The 21,823-nt window shown below is 45.5% G+C and overlaps 1 protein-coding gene across 1 annotated transcript in view; it reads right to left on the bottom strand.

Annotated features, from left to right (window-relative positions):
* Positions 1-10,759: 10,759 nt before the first annotated feature.
* Positions 10,760-21,823, bottom strand: part of LOC141151161 (17-beta-hydroxysteroid dehydrogenase 13-like) — a 142,125-nt gene continuing 131,061 nt past the window's right edge. The window contains exons 6-7 of the mRNA XM_073637033.1: positions 15,510-15,626; positions 10,760-11,556 (exon numbers count right to left, since the gene is read on the bottom strand). Coding sequence (XP_073493134.1) covers positions 11,466-11,556; positions 15,510-15,626 — 208 coding nt within the window. The 3' untranslated portion in view covers positions 10,760-11,465. The remainder of the gene's footprint in view (positions 11,557-15,509; positions 15,627-21,823) is intronic.

Genomic DNA, 21,823 nt, shown 5'->3' with positions numbered 1-21,823 from the left:
CGGAGCTAGCCACTTACGCCTTGGAGATCTTGTCATGCCCCGCAGCCAGCGTTCTGTCTGAACGTGTGTTCAGCGCTGCTGGTGGTGTGCTGACAGATAAGCGCACGCGGCTCTCCACTGATAATGTAGACAGACTCACGTTCGTAAAGATGAACAAATCATGGATCCGAAACGACTTTTCTACCCCTGTGTCATCCTGGGGAGAGTAAAAGCTTGATGATTGGTTAAAATCACCCTACCAACCGTTTTAAGCTTTCAAATTACTAATCATGTTTATCTGTATCTTGGCTGGAAAATAGTTTGGACTTTGTAGCAGTGTGCAGCACTGATTCTATTAGGCCATCTATAATAAGCTCCACCAGATTTAAAATTACTAATCATGTTTATCTGTATCTTGACTGGAAAATAATTTGGGCTTTGGAGCAGTGTGCAGCACTGATCCTATTAGGCCATCTATACTAAGCTCCACCAGATTTAAAATTAATAATAATTTTTAGCTGCATCTAGCCCGGAAAATAATTTTGGGGCTCCGAGATGCGCAAGACACATAAGTGCCTTCTTGCTGCACTATCTGCAACATGACCCTCATATTGTCAGAATTCGAAGTAATCATGACTACTGGGTTGCCACACTCTTAGATCCCCCAAACTTTTCGATCAACCTTTTCATTTTAATAAAGAACAAAAAAATGGTCATTTTTGAAATTATAAGCATTAGCAGGTTATTACAAACTGAAATCAAACAGTTTTCAACTCAAAACTTTATTCTAGGTGATGTTACATTTTCACATAGGACCCCTTGTTCGAAAGGAGCTTCTGAACTCTCTCGTCCATTGAATTTGTCAGGTTTTGGATTGTTTCTGCTTCAATTGTTTTGCATGAGGACAGAATACCCTCCCAGAGCTGTTGCTTAGATGTGAACTGCCTCCCGCCATCATAGACACTCCTTTTGATGATGCTCCAGAGGTTCTGAATGGGGTAGAGGTCAGGGGAGCATGGGGGTCACACCATAAGTTTGTCCCCTTTTATGCCCATATCAGCCAGAGATGCAGATGTTTTATGTGCAGCATGAGATGGTGCATTATCATGCAAAAAAATGATCTTGCTGTGAAATACACGGTTCTTCTTCTTGAACCATGGCAGGAAGTGCTGTTTGAGAAAATCCACATACATTATGGAGTTCATCTTTAGCGCCTTCAGGGATCCTAAAGGGGCCGACAATCTCTCTCCCCATGATTCCAGCCCAAAACATTACTCCACCTCCTCCTTGTTGGCGCTGTAGCCGTGTTTGCGTGGGGTGTCCATCAAGCAGCCATCCTCCACTCCATCCATCTGGACCATCGAGCGCTGCACGGCACTCATCCGTGAACAAAACAGTTTTGAAATCAGTCTTCATGTAATGTTTGGCCCACTGGAGCCGTTTCTGCTTGTGTGAAGTGGATAGAGGAGGTCGACAGGATGGCGTATGCACAGCTGCAAACCTCTGAAGGACCCTGCATCTTGTTGTTCGGGGGACGTTGGAGGCACCAGCAGCTTCAAAAACTTGTCTGCTGCTATGACAAGGCTTTTTTGCCGCTGCTCTTTTAACCTGACGTAATTGACTGTAGGAAAGAGTCCTCAATTTGCCCTTATCAGCACGCACACGTGTGTACTGTGAATCAGCTACATACTTCTTGATTGCCAAGACACTTCATCCTGATCATCGCACAATGTTGATTGTAGTCATGCCTTGACCTAAACACTCCACAATTTGTTGCTTCTCAGCAGCCGACACATCCTTTTTCTTTCCCATTTTGGCAGAAAATGTAGGCTGCTTAATAATGTGAGACAGCCTTCTTAAGTAGTCTTGCCTTTCATTGGACACACCTGCCAAACTAATTAGCACAGGTGTCTGCAATTGCTTACAGTTATATAAAGAGCCCTGACACACATCACCATCAATGAGTTTAACTGACAAACAAACAAATTCTTCCCTTATCACTCCTAAACACTTTTTGCATAATAATTTCCACAAAACACCAGTGGTTCACGTATTGAATCTTACAGTTCTAACTTGCCAACCGTGGTCTGTATGGAGTTGTTCAATAAAGGGCCCAAAATTAAGATAACATAGATGGGAGAGGTCTCTATGAATAGGAATTCCTAAGTATTTGATACCCTGTGAGGGCCAGGCAAAGGGAAAGTTGGATTGGATGGAATCCTATATGGATTTGGGGAGGGAGACATCGAGGGCCTCAGACTTCGCTGCATTGATTTTAAAATTTGACCATGTAACAAAGTGATCTATTTCAGCCATAACAGCATGGATGGATATATGTGATTGAGTGATATATACTAGGACATCATCAGCAAATAGAGAGCACTTGTACTAGGTGCCTCCCACCTCAATCCACCTAATATTGGGGTTATGGCGAATTGATGAGAGCAGGTGCTCCGTCACTAGGATGTATAAGAGAGGGGACAGAGGACATCCCTGCCTTGTCCCATTGGTGATTGTGAAAGGAAATGCTTCGGGACCACGGGATACTCAGTGAAGAGCATCAGGAGGCACCCCAAGGCATAGGGGCTGGGACTGGCAGTAGGATGCCTTGCGGTGGACAGCCGAGCTCGATCCTTATAAAAGCTTTTTAACTGCAGCAGCTTTAGTGGATGCTACTGGAGCTGGAATTACGCGGCTGCTGTCATGAGACTTGCCCTCCAATAGATCCTTGTAAATGGATTTAAAGTGTATTCATTCAAATTAGAGAGACAATTTAAATTAAAAAGCTTAGAGCTGCCTCCACCACAGGGGGGCTCGCTCGACCCACCAGCGGACAGGCACCAGTATTGGGAGAGGGGGGCTGGCCGTCAGGGTTCACCGCGGCTCTGGCACAAACCCGGCGACACGGAGGTGGCACGGGCAGGAGCGGACTGAACGTGTCAGCTTCTCACTTTTTTGATTTTAGAAGGGCATGACATGCCTATATCTGTGTCTCCCCCTCCTTTTACTCCTCCACCTCTTTTCTTTTCGCATGACTATATGTACTTGTCACTTTTCCATGTGTTAGTTGTGTCTTCTGAGCAGTTTGTCAGCTTTTGGACACCTTTGAAGTGTTTTCTATGTGTTTTCTATGTGTTTCTATGTGTTTTTGTTTGCCTGCCATTGGTTTTAACGGTGTTCGAAGGTGTTCGACGAACAGTTCGACGAACAGTTCGGCGAACACACGGGTGTTCGACGAACCGAACTCGAACACTACGGGGGTGGCTCAACACTAGTGGTAAACTGCTGGAACCGATGAGGGCACCGCTATTGGCAGTGAGGGCCGGGAGTCAGCGGTCATGCCAGTTGAACACCGGACAGCGATTGCTCATGCACAGCTTCTGTACTGGCAAAATTCTCGTCATGCACTAGACACATGCTACATATACTCCCCACAAGCTAGACACATGCTACATATACTCCTCACATGATAGACACATGCTACATATACTCAGCACACGCTAGACACATGCTACATATACTCAGCACACACTAGACACATGCTACATATACTCATTACACGCTAGACACATGCTATAAATACTCATCACACGCTAGACACATGCTACATATGCTCCTCACACGCTAGACACATGCTACATATACTCTTCACACGCTAGACACATGCTGCATATACTCATCACACGCTAGACACATGCTGCATATACTCATCACACGCTAGACTCATGCTACATATACTCCTCACACACTAGACACATGCTGCATATACTCATCACATGCTAGACACATGCTACATATACTCATCACACACTAGACATATGCTACATATACCCATCACACGCTAGACACATGCTACAAATACTCATCACACGCTAGACACATGCTACATATACTCATCACACGCTAGACACATGCTACATATACTCCTCACACACTAGACACATGCTACATATACTCATCACACGCTAAACACATGCTACATATACTCCTCACACACTAGACACATGCTACATATACTCATCACTCGCTAGTATAAGGCAGCACTAGTCATCATGCTGGGGGACACTCACTTCACCGGATCAATTAAAGCACACCTGCAACGTTTTTCCAGTATTTTACAATCCAGAAGTTTATTACACTTCATAACTGCTTATAACATAGTCCATCTCAGTGGCTCACCGGCATGTTTAAACACACAACATCCAAGAGCCTTTCAAGCGGCAGACAGACCCACTTGGCTCCATTTACAGCCTTCAGCAAAGTAACTATATCAATGTCCATATAACGCACCGCTTTTACCTTTTGCCGGGTCTAGCGGTTTCCATCAGATTTGTTCTGCCACAGCTGTGGCTTTCCGGCTTTCCAGATGGGGGTCTCCAGCCCTCGTACCTTCCAAGGCTACTGGCATCTCTTACATACACAGGGATCCAGCCTCTTCCTTTCAGGACTCTTGTCTTCCAAGCCTCTTGCCCTCCAAGGCTACTAGCATCTTTTACACACAAGGATCCAGCCTCTGCCTTTCAGGACTCTTGCCGTCCAAGGCTACTGGCATCCCCCACACACGGGGATCCAGCCTCTGCCTTTCAGGCTTCACCAGGCGTCACACTCTCATGGTGTCCCACACACGGGGAACAGGCCTCACGCCTTTCTCACACTGTTTCAAAAGCACCAAGATTTATGTATCCTCCAGTGCACACAGGACCTGTGCTTATGTCACAGTCATGTGATCAGTCCTTCTGTGTGCACAGGACCTGTGCTGATCTCACAGTCATGTGATCAGTCACTTGAGGGAGAGGTACATGGTCAGCAAGAACACACCCTGGACCATTACAGTAATGCCGCAAGCCGCTGCATTACACTAGACACATGCTAAATATACTCCTCACACGATAGACACATGCTACATATACTCCTCACACGCTAGACACATGCTACATATACTCATCACTCTCTAGTGTAATACAGCGACTTGCTGGCATTACGGTAAGGGTCCAGGATGTGTTTTACCTGACCATGTACCTTCCCCCTCAGGTGACTGGTCACATGACTGTGACATAGCACAGGTCCTGCGCGCACAGAATGTCTGTCAGATCACATGACTGTGACATCAGCAAGGTCCTGTCTGTGTGTGTGTGTGTGTGTGTGCATGGGATGGATATATAAATCCTGCTTGATGGGAGACTGGTGTGTTCGGTGTGATAGGTGTGAAGCCTGTTTCCCTTGTGGGGGACACCACCGTGTGAGGCCTAGTGAGGCCGAGTGAAGCCTGGCAGCCTGAAAGGTCGAGACTGGATCCTGTGAGTGGATGCTAGTGGCCTTGGAAGGCAGCGGCTTGTTGAAGAGTCCTGAAAGGCGCAGGCTGGATGTTGACGGTGTAAGACATACCAGTAGCCTTAGACGGGACGATGGCTAGAGACCCCCATCTGGGAAGCCGCAAAGCCACAGTGGTGGCAAATCAAATGGACTGCAGCAACTAAACCCGGCAAAGGTAATACACTTTGTTATATGGACACTTGTATGGACATTGCTAAAGTATTACCTTGCTGAAGGCTGTAACCTGGGCCAAGTGGGCCTGTCTGCCACTTGGGCTTGTGGACATTATATGTGTGAACTGTGGTTTATGAAGTGCAATTAACTGCAGCATTGTGAAATACCAGAAAGACATTGCTGGTGTGCATTAATTGACCCGGTGCAGCGAGTATCCCCCATTATGATGACTAGTGCTGCCTTACATGTGGTTCGAGAATGCGGGCAACTGCAGTCCGGTTGCTAGGGGCAACGGCACAGGTCGACGAGTGTGGTAAAGCATCTGGCTGCAACTCGGCAGAGTTGCGTAGGTTATCGTCTCACTCAAACCGGGTTTGCTGTGGCTCGGTGGGGCTCACGAAGTTTAAAGCATCTGGCTGCAACTCGGCCGGGTTGCGAAGGTTGTCGTCGCACTCAAATCCGGTTTTGCTGTGGCTAGGCGGGGCCACAAAAATTTTCCGGGGAGAGCGGTGAAGTTCTAGTGTGAACAGCGTACCGCGATGGCTGTGAGCAAAGCAGCAGATGTGTTTGGAGCTATTGAGCGATTGAAGGGCCGGTTGGGACCGGAGCAGGTATTTGGGAAACGTCTACTGGACATGAAACTGGACATGGTGCAGGAACCGCAGGAGCTGGGGGCACCATATGGAATGGCGGCAGTGGACCATTCTATGAACTCTTCAGGGGCGCCATTGTTGTCCCAGAGTACCCGGGGAGGTGGTAAGAGCTGTTGTGAACTAAGTCCTAAGACTATTGCTGATTTTTTTTCTAAAAATTACCCTGCCGGTGTGGTTGTTAAAAAGGGGGCGGAGTCTAAAAAGGGGCGGATTTTCATAAGAGTGTGGAGTGTAGAAAACTGAAAATTGTTACTGGTTGTGGGTTGGTACCTCCTAAAAATGACAATGTGACCGTTGATAACGGGGTAGCTCCAGTAGAAGGGGTTGACGTCAAAGTGGGAGGTGACCTGTTAGTCCTCAACACCTTGGGGAGTGACACAGACCCTGTAGCTGACTGTGACACTATGAAAGTAGAGAGAGAGTTCAGTCAGGAGGGGTTAGACGAGGTGAGAGAGTCCCCCTCTCGTCGTCGACGGCGCAAGGGCCACAAAAAGGTTGCTCCTGTAGTCCTTGCTGAAAATGAGAATAAAGAAAATGTAGTATTGTGTGCCTTTGTTTCAAGGGTGGATCCTCCTTTAGAGGCAGAAGAGGAGGTGACGTTGCCAGTAGCAACCTCCAGTAAAGTATCAGACAACTATGAAGAGTTGGAGGCAGTTCTGCAGATTCGTTACAAGCAGGATGATCTACTGGGACAAAAGGATCAGGAACCGACAGCCCTGAAAGAGGAGGTGGCCAGTCAAGACCAAGAGCTGGAGCCTGTCAGGCAGCAGTATCAGAGTGATGTACAGCAACTAAGGAAAAACATGGAGAACGGGTCCTCAGACCAGCTGGGCCTGGAGTCTGAACGGCAGAAAATAAACCAGGTTGTGAGGAACTTGCAGCGAGAACTGGAGGAAAACAGCAAGGAAGTCAACAATTGGAAGGAAAAGTTCCAGAGAAATAAAGAGGAGGTTTTCAGTTGGAGCTTGACAAAGCGGAGTTTGAAGATGAGCTGTGCGAGTTGAAAGATAGGTTCTCCCTGGTACACGTAGAGCTGATACAAGTGAAGCAAAAGCTGGATGAGGGACTACACCAGAGGGATAGAGAGCTGTCTGCCTTAAAAGAGGCGCTGCAGGTTGAAGTTTCCGGATGTGACCAAAACCTAAAACGACTGCGCGAACAGTTCAACCCGGAGCTATGTGACTCCAAGAGTGAACTCATGAGGGAACTGCAACAAATCAAGAAAGACTATGAGGATCTCCTCAGGGTTAAAGGAAAACTAGAGGATGATAAGGTGGATGCAGAGCACATACGCCAAGTGGTTGAGACCACTCTGCAGGACACCCGTAATGAAAATGGTGATCTCCGCAGAAAGACCTTAGGTCTGGAAGCTCAGGTGAAGGAGCTGCAGACGTTCTGTGATAATCTCCAGAGGGCAGAGACGTGCCTTAAGGAAAGGCTCAGCAAGATGAAGGCTGAGCAGAAACAGATGGAGGAGTCTATCGTGAAGCCACAGACCAGGGCCAGGAGTTGGCCGCTGGTGATGGGAGGTATGAAGCAGATACCTCCTCGAGTGATGTGAGCTCGGATGATTCGGTGGATGTAGGAGCCGAGATCAAGGAGCTCAAGGAGTTGCTACAAACCCATTGGAAACAGGAAGAGCTTCAGAGACGGGCCGCTGAGAGGCGAGTGGCGGAGCTAGAGGAAGAAGTTTCCGGGCTCAAAAGTCGCCTGACAAAGTATCACTCAGTGAACGAGGCCTTCTTGGAGATGGAAAAGGGTGAACATGTTGCACTCACTCCCTTATACCAAGAGAGGGTGGACCTGAGGAGAGCTAAGAGAGTGTTAACCACAGATAAATATGAGATGGAAGTGGTCAAGACGAAAATTCGTGAATTTGTAGCTGTGAGTCAGCTCAGGGGAAGCATACAGGGTGAAGAAGCTGGAGGTCAGTTGTCCCTGAAACCTGAGCTGGTTGATCATCTGGAAACCACTGGTGAGACCGAAACTTCTCGGTACAAGTGCCTCGTAGATGTACCCGAGGAGTTGAGGGAAGAATGCACCAGTGAGTCCGTGCATGAGGAGTTTAAGAAGGCCGTGGGAGCCTGTAAGGTGTACTTGACCTCAGAAGCTAAATAGCTGGTGGTCCTGTCCACGACCGAAGTCACAGTGAAGAGGGTGGCTATCCTAAGTGACATGCACTTGCGATGAATTCGCATGAAGCGGTTTCTCCGGTTGAAGACGGAACAAGCCGTTAGACAACTGGAGTTGATGAGGAAAGCTCACAGTATGCGTGAAGAGGTCATCCGGGTGCCTCATGTTCTGGTGAGGAAGCTCATTGTTAGAAATGGTCGAGCCATGCAGATGATGGTCAAGAAGTCTGGTGTGGTGAAAGTAAGCAGTCCACGTGATCGTCAGGACTGGATACCAGACGAAGACGGCATGGTATCATTCTAAGCTGTAGGAACAGAAGAAAGACTGGGATATATGCGCATGCTGTTGAAGTACCGAGTGACCTACCTGCGAGAGGTAGAACAGTTGAATCTCGCTAGACTGCGAGTGGATAGACAGCATCATCTGAGTAGCAGAAGATGGCAGCCGTCCAGAAATTATGAGACCAGACAGAGAAAGGGCCCCCTAAATAACAGAACAGCTATAGCTGGAGTTAGGGACCTTTCAAGATGTCCTGAGAGTAGTGGGCGTGGGTTTAGAGGTAGTAAGACCTCCAGTAACTCAGGTTTGAGCAGCCCATACAAACGACCCAATAGAGGACGGGACAGTACTGAGTCGAACCGGACCTTAGATACCAGGGCATGTGAGTCACACCGCTGTATGACTGACCGCTGGGAGCGGGGGAGACCTGACAAAGTGACGACTGACCACTGGGAGTGGGGGAGACCTGACAAGGTTACGACCCGGAAAGGTGACCTGACGAAGTCAGTGACATTGACAGATGGTAGGTCCCTAAGGAATGGGCTAACGTCATTGACTAATATTCCAGGGGCTGAACAGCGCAGTTGACAAGTACATGGTCTCTGTGTGAGCTGTGGGATATGAGGTGATTGTGTATATTATGTGTTCAACCCCACAAGTTTGAACAGAAGGGGGATATGTAATGCAGCGACTTGCTGGCATTACGGTAAGGGTCCAGGATGTGTTTTACCTGACCATGTACCTTCCCCCTCAAGTGACTGGTCACATGACTGTGACATAGCACAGGTCCTGCGCGCACAGAATGTCTGTCTGATCACATGACTGTGACATCAGCAAGGTCCTGTCTGTGTGTGTGTGTGCATGGGATGGATATATAAACCCTGCTTGATGGGAGACAGGTGTGTTCGGTGTGATAGGCGTGAGGCCTGTTTACCTTGTGGGGGACACCACCGTGTGAGGCCTAGTGAGGCCGAGTGAAGCCTGGCAGCCTGAAAGGTCGAGACTGGATCCTGTGAGTGGATGCTAGTGTCCTTGGAAGGCAGCGGCTTGTTGAAGAGTCCTGAAAGGCGCAGGCTGGATGTTGACGGTGTAAGACATACCAGTAGCCTTAGACGGGACGACGGCTAGAGACCCCCATCTGGGAAGACGCAAAGCCACAGTGGTGGCAAATGAAATGGACTGCAGCAACTAAACCCGGCAAAGGTAATACACTTTGTTATATGGACACTTGTATGGACATTGCTAAAGTATTACCTTGCTGAAGGCTGTAACCTGGGCCAAGTGGGCCTGTCTGCCACTTGGGCTCGTGGACATTATATGTGTGGACTGTGGTTTATGAAGTGCAATAAACTGCAGCTTTGTGAAATACCGGAAAGACATTGCTGGTGTGCATTAATTGACCCGGTGCAGCGAGTATCCCCCATTATGATGACTAGTGCTGCCTTACACTAGACACATGCTACATATACTCATCATATGCTAGACACATGCTACATATACTCATCACACGCTAGACACATGCTGCATATACTCATCACATGCTAGACACATGCTACATATACTCATCACATGCTAGACACATGCTAAATATACTCCTCACACGCTAGACACATGCTACATATACTCCTCACACGCAAGACACATGCTACATATACTCCTCACACGCTAGACACATGCTAAATATACTCCTCACACGCTAGACACATGCTACATATACTCCTCACACACAAGACACATGCTACATATACTCCTCACACACAAGACACATGCTACATATACTCATCACACGCTAGACACATGCTACATATACTCATTACACGCTAGACACATGCTACATATACTCATCACATGCTACATATACTCCTCACACACTAAACACATGCCATATACATCCAGTCACACTTTACACCTGTGCCGCAGATACACCATTTAAACACTAGACAAATGCTACATACATGCCAACAAAGTAGTGTTCAGCTTATTTATTAATAATATGGAAGACGGGATTAATAGTGTTTTTTCTATCTTTGCAGATGACTCCAAGCTATGTACTGTAGTGCAGTCTGTGGGAGATGTTCAGAATTTACCAGATGATTTGTACAAAGTGAATGGGCATCCACATGGCAAATGAGATTCAGTGTGGAGAAATGTAAAAAGAGACCCCTGGACAATAAAAATATGCAGATATTATATGTTCGGGGTGGGGAGAGAAAACGTTATAGTCAGTCTGATTTAAATGACTAGGCCGTCCTTTAATATATTGTTACACCAAGACCTCCAGAGTGAGCTTAGAGAGGTTCTATGCAGAGGGAACAATTGGATAATGGCAATGCAGGTAAAATATACAATAACTAAATTAATATAGAGGAAAGACACAGGAACAGGTTTTTTTATTTGCTCAAATCCAGACAAATCACTGGAAACATTATACTAAAACAAAACAATGTTTTAGCTTTAAAGGGAATCTGTCAACAGATGCTTCAGATGCTTCCCGATCTGAGGGCAGCAAAAATACGAACAAAAGCCCTGATTCTAGCGGTATGTCATTTACTAGGCTTCTTGCTGTAGTTTTGATAAAATCATTATTTTATCTGCTCTTTCAGTGATGAGCTCAACCTAAGCCAGGCAGCTCCACTGTGTATAGGTAGAAAGCAAACAATCTATGGCAAAGGGCGGAGATAGCTCGAACATTTGAATATCGAGGACTACATAGCAGGAGAGGACAAACAGAGCTACAGCAGATAGAACAGCGTTAGTCAAAACTACAGCTAGAAGCCCAATAAGTCACACAGTAAGTTTCCACTGGAATTAAGGTTTTTGCTCCTATTTTATGCTGATCTCTGATGAGGTAGCATAAACTAAGTAACAAATTCTGTTTAAGCCACAAAGCATGAATATATATGCTTTGCTAATGTTATTTAGCTCTGGACCACATTATTCCATTTTGGTTGCACTTCTCAACTTTGTATTGAACTGCACATCCTGTATATTGTTTATCTTCGATATTACACGCTGAGGAAGAAACCTAAAAAGAAATAGAAATTAAAAGTCCACTGTAAGTTATTTTACCCACCACCTAATGGCTAAATACTTATGATGCGAAAAACTATAGTCTACAGCAGGGTTTCCCAAACTCCAGTCCACATGGACCCCACAGGTAATATTTTCAGGATCTCCTTAGTATTGTACAGGTGAGAGAATTCCTGATGCCTTGATGATACTTCCATCACCTGTGCAATACTAAGGAGATCCTGAAAACATGACCTGTGGGGTCCATGAGGACTGGAGTTTGGGAAACACTGGTCTACAGGTTCAAAGAGCGATTATACTAAATAGTATTGGCCCACATTTCCTATTTAGTTTATTCTAACTTTTGGTATAAATTGAAAAAAATGTAGCAAATAAGAACTTGTGACAGTTAACCCCTTCTCGACATATGATGCATATTTACGTCAGATGTTGTGTCCCTGTCTTTGATGTGAGCTCACACTTTGAGCCCCATCTTTTGGTGCAGTCAGATGGCCGTATAACAGGGTCGCAGTGGACAGACTGGCTGGCGGATCTCCTGACCCGAGCGTGAAAGCTGCATAGAAATACATGTGGTCACGCTCGCATCAGGACAGCTGCCAGCCAGTTCGAGCATTGTGATGCTATCGTTGTCTATGTTATGCCACCATCTGAATGCACCCTTTCCAAGTACATGACGGCTGACTTAATCAGCCATCATGTGCCTTTAACAGCTGCCCGAGGCTGTTATGTTAAATTCCGCTGTCAATCTATGATAGTGGGAATTAACATGCGTCAACAGAGGCGAGCATCTATGTTCCCATTTGTGCGCCCATGACGTGATCGCGGGGAGCCGATGGGTTGTCATGACAGCTGGGGATTTGCTGATGACTCCCATGCCTGTCATTATGATCTTCCTGTGGACGCCGGCCTGTGGCCGCCATTTAAACATGATTTCTGCTGTACATAGCACATGCGGTCGGACAATTACAGCTTCAAGTTCCCTAAGGGGACTAACAAATATAGTAAAAAATAAAAAGTTTTTTTTTTGAAAATATGAAAAACAAAAAAGTTAAAGTCAACCCCATTGAAAATAAAACAATTAAAAATACACATATTTGTATCGCTGCATTCAGAAATGTCTGATTTATCAAAATATAAAATAAATTAATCTGATCGGTAAAAAGCGTGACGAGAAAAAAATCAAAACTAATTAAATTTTTTTTGGTCGCCGTAACATTGCAATAAAATGCTATAAGAAGCAATCAAAATGTCGTGTCTACCCTAAAAATGGTATCAGTAAAAATGTCAGCTCCGGGCACAAAAAAATAAGCCCTCAGACAGTCCCAGAGCCTGAAAAATTAAAACGCTATGAGTCTTGGAAAAAGGCGACAAAAGCAGAAAAAAAATATTTCATACAAATTTCCGAATTTTTTTTCATCACTTAAATAAAAAAAAACCTATATATGTTTGGTATCTCCATACTTGTTCTGACCTGTGGAATCATACTGCCAGGTCAGTTTTACCATATAGTACCTTATATGATAAAATGAATGGTGACATTCAAAAGTACAACTTGTCCAGCAAAAAGCACGCCCTCATATGGCCATATTGATGGAAAAATAAAAAAGTTATGGCTTTGGAAGCAGGGGAGGAAAAGAAATAGAAAAATGGCCCAGGGTGAATGGGTTAAGCAACACATTTTGTGACTTAGAAAATTGTCAAAGAAAGATTGGCCTCTAATGCAGCTTAGAATATGCTAAAACATGCTACATGTAATAAGAGCCATGTACAGTACAGACCAAAAGTTTGGACACACCTTCTCATTTAAAGATTTTTCTGTATTTTCATGACTATGAAAATTGTACATTCACACTGAAGGCATCAAAACTATGAATTAACACATGTGGAATTATATACTTAACAAAAAAAGTGTGAAACAACTGAAAATATGTCTTATATTCTAGGTTCTTCAAAATAGCCACCTTTTGCGTTGATGACTGCTTTGCACACTCTTGGCATTCTCTTGATGAGCTTCAAGAGGTAATCACCGGAAATGGTCTTCCAACAATCTTGAAGGAGTTCCCAGAGATGCTTAGCACTTGTTGGTCCTTTTGCCTTCACTCTGCGGTCCAGCTTACCCCATACCATCTCGATTGGGTTCAGGTCTGGTGACTGTGGAGGCCAGGTCATCTGGCATAGCACCCCATCACTCTCATTCTTGATCAAATAGCCCTTACACAGCCTGGAGGTGTGTTTGGGGTCTTGTCCTGTTGAAAAATAAATGAAGGTCCAACTAAACGCAAACCGGATGGAATAGCATGCCGCTGCAAGATGCTGTGGTAGCCATGCTGGTTCAGTATGCCTTCAATTTTGAATAAATCCCCAACAGTGTTACCAGCAAAGCACCCCCAAACCATCACACCTCCTCCTCCATGCTTCACGGTGGGAACCAGGCATGTAGAGTTCATCCGTTCACCTTTACTGCGTCGCACAAAGACACGGTGGTTGGAACCAAAGATCTCAAATTTGGACTCATCAGACCAAAGCACAGATTTCCACTGGTCTAATGTCCATTCCTTGTGTTCTTTAGCCCAAACAAGTCTCTTCTGCTTATTGCCTGTTCTTAGCAGTGGTTTCCTAGCAGCTATTTTACCATGAAGGCCTGCTGCACAAAGTCTCCTCTTAACAGTTGTTGAAGAGATGTGTCTGCTGCTAGAACTCTGTGTGGCATTGACCTGGTCTCTAATCTGAGCTGCTGTTAACCTGCGATTTCTGAGGCTGGTGACTCAGATAACTTATCCTCAGAAGCAGAGGTGACTCTTGGTCTTCCTTTCCTGGGGCGGTCCTCATGTGAGCCAGTTTCTTTGTAGCGCTTGATGGTTTTTGCAACTGCACTAGGGGACACTTTCAAAGTTTTCCCAATTTTCGGACTGACTGACCTTCATTTCTTAAAGTAATGATGGCCACTCGTTTTTCTTTACTTAGCTGCTTTTTTCTTGCCATAATACAAATTCTAACAGTCTATTCAGTAGGACTATCAGCTGTGTATCCACCTGACTTCTGCACAACACAACTGATGGTCCCAACCCCATTTATAAGGCAAGAAATCCCACTTATTAAACCTGACAGGGCACACCTGTGAAGTGAAAACCATTTCCGGTGACTACCTCTTGAAGCTCATCAAGAGAATGCCAAGAGTGTGCAAAGCGGTCATCAAAGCAAAAGGTGGCTACTTTGAAGAACCTAGAATATAAGACATATTTTCAGTTGTTTCACACTTTTTTGTTAAGTATATAATTCCACATGTGTTAATTCATAGTTTTAATGCCTTCAGTGTGAATGTACAATTTTCATAGTCATGAAAATACAGAAAAATCTTTAAATGAGAAGGTGTGTCCAAACTTTTGGTCTGTACTGTACCTTTAAATACATTTGGCACCCATCATTCCTTTACTTATACTGGCATAAAAAGGTCAGTCTTAGCAAATGTGGGCCTATAAAAATTGATCAGATGGCGGAATACATGGTTGATAATGGTTGCTGTATATGCTTGTAGGCAATGATTGCCACCGACCCTTTGTTAAGAAGATAAATATGATGCAGAAATGAAAGGGAACCTGTCATCAGATTCATGCTGCCTGAACCACTGGCACCTTGAATCACAGCCTGGCTGAGTGACTTCAGCCAGGTATGTCTGTCTCTGAAATGCTGTGGTGTTTCAGAGAAAACTTAGTTGGAGAAACAGGCCAGGAAAGGTCTGAATAGTCTGGTGTGGCACTGGACTAGTCAGATCACTCTGTATAGTCTCCAAATGGCCACAGCATTTCAAAGAAAGACATACCTAGCGGCAATAATGCAGCCAGGCTCTAATTCATGATGCCGTCTATGGTTCAGGCATTATGAATCTATTACCAGGTTCCCTTTAATGCTACAATTTATTCATAGTGGATATCTTTAATAAACTCTTACTTTGACAGCGTCAAGAAGGTGTTTACAGATGGAGGGAGAAGCATCATCTTCTTATTGGTTAAGATGCCGTCCACAAAACTTTTTGCAACATATTCAGGTTTTAGTACAGGCCATATTCTGAAAAAGAGTAATGAGACAAAAAATCAGTATGAAAAATCTTTCAGGCGTCTGTGATCTTCAGACCGAACTTGAATAACAATGCACGGACTGGTCACGCGTCTCCCGACTCCAAATGTGACAGTTTATCTCACTCGGGGTCGGGAGATGCACGCCCAGTCAGTGCATTGTCATCAGAGATCAGATTAATGATTATGGACATCTGAAAGAACCCTTAGGTGCAGTCAGACGACCATATAACACAGCCGAGTGCTATCCGATATTATCTTTTGGGGCAGTGCAGATCTGCCATTTTTTTTCATGCTGATTCAGCATAACAAAACAGTCTCAGCATGCTGCGAGTGGCTTCGATATTGGACATTGGATATTAGCATAATCTGACAGATTTTCTCGCATGACAGAATTGACGGCGGTGTTACCTCAGTGTTAAAGTGACTAAAATATATAATAATAGATTAAAGGGGTTGTCCCATGATTACATAAAAATTTACACATCAAGATGTCTAAATATTACTGCTACATACTTGTTATTGTTGAGGAGAGCCATAGGATCAAATACCTAATTAACCTCAAGACATAGGAGATTGAGAGAAATGACCCACAAAGTGTATTATTTCACCTTACATAAGGTTGTTTAGATCAAAAGATAGCTGCCATTTCCTGTTTCATCACACCATGCTCTGCTCTGGGAGGAAGCTGCATTCTATAGAAGGACTAACCAACCACAGAGCGACACATCGCATGGATCATGACCCCTGATGACCTCATATGACCTCATGGACCAACCCACCTTGATGACCTCATGGACCACGCCCCCTGATGACCTCATGGACCACGCCCCCTGATGACCTCATGGACCACGTCCCCTGATGACCTCATGAACCACACCCCTGATGACCTCATGGACCATGCCCCCTGATGACTTCATGGACCACCCCCCCTGATGACCTCATGGACCACGCCCCCTGATGACCTCATGGACTACGCCCCCTGATGATCTCATGGACTATGCTCCCTGATGACCTCATGGATCACCCCCGCTGATGACCTCATAGACCAACCCACCCTGATGACCTCATGGATCTGCCCATGGACTAACCAATGAATACATCTGGTTACTCCCATTGTAGGGCTAACCGAACCCCCATATACAGTTTATATAAGTCTATGTTCGATTTGAATAAAGACACTTGGAGCTGTGCCATAACTGATCAAGGAGAGCTTACATCAAACTGTGTGTGTCTGATGTTATTCTTTCTTGCATGCACTTGATCATATACATTAGGCCAGGAGCAGGCAACTAGTGAACATACCAAAGTGTTCACCCTAACATTTTTGGCTGCCCAACGTGGGGCCAGCAGAGGGAGAGCCCTACACCCTGAGGACCGGCGGGTGGAACGGCAGGACGCACTGAATACCCCGAGCCAGGAGACTTGATCACCTCCATAACCAAACACGGTAAGTCTGCTGATTTTTTAATAATCTGTAGTCTTTTCCTGTATTCCTCGGGGTATCCTGTGCAGATTGTCAGACTGTGTCCGGTTTTCGAGGTATCTGTAAGATGGCAGAAGGGTCTCTCTGCTGCTGGCCATTTAATTGCGGAAGAACCGTCACGTGCTCAGTTGCCTGCTGCCTGTTATGTGTCATGTTGAGGAGAGATTGAGAAGTCTGGAGAAGTAAAGGATATTGTCTGTGGTACAGTTCACGTTTGTCACCTGTGATACGATTTTCAGTTCTGATGGAGAAAGTAGGAGTACTTAGCCTGGAGTGAGTGACTCGGCCTGGTACCGGCACGGAGCCTGGAGTGAGTGACTCGGCCCGGAGCCTAGTAAATTGAGTTTCGGCACGTAGCCTAGAGTGAGTGACTTGGTACGGGGCCTGGTAATTGGACTAGTAAATTGAGTTTCGGCACATAGCCTAGAGTGAGTGACTCGGTACAGGGCCTGGTAATTGGATTAATACGAGGTGTTTTATTTATTTATTTATTTATATATATATATATATATATATATATATATACATACATATATATTGTAATGCAGCGACTTGCTGGCATTATGGTAATGGTCTAGGATGTGTTTTACCTGACCATATACCTTCCCCCTCAGGTGACTGGTCACATGACTGTGACATCACACAGGTCCTGTATGCACAGTAAAGGTCTGTGCACATGACTGGAACAGCACACAGGACCTATACACACAGCTGACTGATCACATGACTGTGACATCAGCAAGGTCCTGTCAGTATGTGTGTGTGTGTGCACAGGATATATAAACCCTGGTAATTTGAGACAGGTGTGTTCGGTGTGAGGCGTGAGGCCTGTGCTCCGTGTGTGTGGGACACCGTTTGTGAGAGGCCTAGTGAGGCCGAGAGTGAAGCCTGGCAGCCTCAAAGGCCGAGCCTGGATCCTGTGCGTGGATGTCAGTGGCCTTTGAGGGAAAGCCGGCTTGGTGAAGAACCCTGAAAGGCGCAGGCTGGATGTCAAGTGTGGAAGACATACCAGTAGCCTACGAGGGGACGACGGCTAGAGACCCCCACCTGGCCGCAAAGCCACAGTGGTGGCGGAATAAACGGACTGTAGCAGCCAAAACCCGATAAAGGTAAAACGCTGCGTTATATGTACATTTATGTTGTTGTAATATGCCGGTCTGCCACTTGAGAAGCTCCCGGAGGTGATAGGTGTAAACATGCAGGGCGTATACTAAGATGGACTGTGTGATTAGCGGTTTATGACGAAATAATAAACTGCATTGTGAAATATCGGAAGGACATTGCTTATGTGCCTTAATTGACCCGGTGCAGCGAGTATCCCCCATTATGATGACTAGCTCTGCCTTACAATATATATATATATATATATATATATATATATATATATATATATATATATATATATATATATATATATATATATATATATATATATATATATACGGAAATCAGACAGGGACCACGTGGCAGGACGGAGAGATTTAAAGTGTGTTCTGCAGACTCAGTTTTCCTTTAGAATCTCAGGTTTGAGTCATTCTCCCCCATCTTATTGTTTGTTTTGTGTTTATCTTGGTCTATATAGAGAAAGATAGAGAAATTAATGCAGTTTTGTCGTATTGGCACTAAGCCAAATTCAGATGGCAAGTTAGACCCGTGTGCATTAGTTGCGACTTGTGAAGGGAAAAGTCATGTTAAACAATGTAAAAAGCTTATGAAATTGTGTGGAATGCCAGAAGGGGGGAGGTTACAGCCCCTGGAGTGGAAGACTGTCTTAAAAGAGAGAAAAGGTACTTTAGAAGATAATGGATTGTTGTCTACTGCTAGGGCATGGGAAAGAGTCTCTGAAAGTTTGTATAGAGAAAATTGGGTAGAATAGGAAAGGAAAAAGGACAAAGTTTTGAGTTATGTGTATTACAAAAATGTATCCTGTGAGCGGCCACCACCATATAATGGTGGTGATGGTGGCACATTGCCATGTGCTGTTTCTGGTGGTGGCCATTTTGTGGATGGCACATGTGCTCCTTCTGGCGGTGGCCATTTTGTGGATGGCACATGTGCTCCTTCTGGCGGCAGCCATTTTGTGGATGGCACATGTGCTTCTTCTGGTGGCAGCCATTTTGTGGATGGCACATGTGCTCCTTCTGGCGGCAGCCATTTTGTGGATGGCACATGCGCTCCTTCTGGTGGCAGCCATTTTGTGGATGGCACATGTGCTCCTTCTGGCGGCGGCCATTTTGTGTATGGCACATGTACTCCTTCTGGCGGCAGCCATTTTGTGGATGGCAAATGTGCTCCTTCTGGCGGCAGCCATTTTGTGGATTGCACATGTGTTGCCTCCAGTGGTGGCCATCTTGGAACGTTGCCCCAGATCATACAAACTGAGCCATATCATCATGTAATTGACATAGATCTGGCTAAATCGAGTGAGGCACAATCCAGGAATATACAGACGACTTTTGGTGGTGAACCTACTAGGCCAATGCTACACACCACAAGACCAGATCCTTTTTACCCAGTAATGACCACTAATGGCCAGTACTATACTCCTTCGGGAAGTGAACAGGCTTTACCCATGTTCCCTGTCACAACGGTGTCCAGTGGGCCACCGACCCCTTCACCTAACACTCCCATCGTGAGCCCAGCTATTCTCCCACCTGGATCATCCCCAGCACCGACCCTTTCCACTGTCACTTCCACTGGCACTCAGCCGCACGTCCACATGAGCTACTTCAAGCAGCGACCTCTCCTCCCAACACTTCCGCTACAACAGCACTCATGCAGTCTACTTAACTCTATTCCCAGTACCTCACAGCCCCTCTCACAGCTGAGCGCACACCTGTATGGAATGGTGGCCACTGAATCAAGGAGGGGCTCAATCTGGGGGGGGGGGGACACCAACATCACAGGAAGCACAAAGGGGAGGGAATGTTGGCAACCCAGTTTTGAAAAAGAACTTCCTGAGGGACCCTTGTTAGTGGTGCGTAAGGGTGACATAGCGACAATGGAAATGGACGCTATTGTTAATGCTGCCAAACCTTGGTTAGAGTACAGTGGAGGTGTTGCTAGAGCTATAGTGGAAGCAGGAGGGGCGACTATTCAAACTGATAGTCGAATCATTGTTGAGTTGCGTGGTCAGATAGCTGTTGGGGACATAGCGGTGACTAAATCTGGCAATCTTCCTTGTAGAATGATCATACACGCTGTAATCCCTATTTTTGACCCTATTCACCCAGATGTGAGAGCTCGACAACTAAGCGCAGCAATAACTCGTATCTTAGAGTATGCGAATATTAGTGAGCAGATTGAGACCTTGACAATTCCTGCCATTGGTGTTGACATCTTCGGGTTCCTTGTTCATGCGTGTGCAAGGGAGATTGTTGGAATTATAATGAACAAGTGTAGCCCCCCCAAGCATTTGCTGCCTCTCCGAAATCAGGTTAATTAGTAATGAGGACAGGACTGTTAAAGCTTTTAAGACTGCCTGCATCACCTGGACTCCACCCTATGATATAGGAGCTGCCCAAATAGAGCCCCTCATTCCAGGACTGTTACCTCCTCCTGCTCCTCATACACAAGTAATTACACCTGTACTTCCGGTGCCATCTCTACTCCCGCCTCAGGTGCCACCACCAACCGTGCCAACGCCACGTCTGAGTAGCCCACCCTTTATGTCAAGTTTACACCCCAGCAAGCTGCTACTCTGCTGAACCAACTCCCAGATCCAGAAAAACAGCCGATGCCTTTTTATAGAAGCATGCTTCAAATCCAAAGGAATTACTCAGCCACATGGCAAGATCTCATTTCCCTGGCAAATCTTAAAGCAGGCAATGCATATTGGCCTGTTATGGACACTGCATTTAATGATGCCTCACTTGTCAGTGACACCACATGGGACTCTGGTGTTCAGTTCTGCCAACAACTTAAGACATGGGCCTCGGATAAATTGGGTGATCAGTCAACATCTTTCAAGGACATCACACAAGAACCAGGGGAATCGGTGGAGAGATATCATGCTCGTCTAACGCAAATGTTTAATGACCTTGGCTTCAGTAACCAAATAAAAGTTCAATGGACACTGCTCATTTCCTCTTTTGTTGAGGGCCTTCGGGAAGCTCTGAGGAAGCAATTTCAAGCAATTAGACCTGAATATGCTACATTGAATCCTAAGGCTGTCTTAACGATAGCTAAGGGATTATAAAAAACACTCCCTGAGATATCTATGACAACCTCAAACAGAAAGACCCATATTCTATGGACTGATGTGCAACACCAAACCCAGAAACCTCCATTATCTCGTACCAAAGATGTCTGTTTCAATTGTGGTAATCCGGGTCACCAAAGACGGGATTGTAGGGCCCCTCTTCAAGGACGCAGATTCAGAAACCACAATGAGGATAATCACAGATTCAACTATCCTCGACGAAATGACCAATACTACCAAAGACCACCACAAGCTCGGATACATCCAGATACCAATCACACCGCTGCGCTGATGGATCTAAATATCCAATAGGACAAGGGCAAGCCCGTGTCCACTACTTTGGCTTCTATATCTGGTCCAATAGCCAAAGTAACTATCAACGTTCAAGGCAAACCCTTACCGCTCCTTGTGGACACCGATGCAGCCAGAAGTGTTATCAGATTACAGGACCTGCCTTTTTCCTATTTGAAATCCTATGAAGCCGGTACATGTGTGGGAGTAG

This window comes from Phyllobates terribilis, unplaced genomic scaffold (genome assembly GCF_046119375.1).
Source record: "Phyllobates terribilis strain yellow unplaced genomic scaffold, ASM4611937v1 Scaffold_1__5_contigs__length_1240528914, whole genome shotgun sequence".
Taxonomy (NCBI): domain Eukaryota; kingdom Metazoa; phylum Chordata; class Amphibia; order Anura; family Dendrobatidae; genus Phyllobates; species Phyllobates terribilis.
Note: the sequence above shows the minus strand (reverse complement) of the source record. Positions and strands in the feature narration are given on the sequence as shown.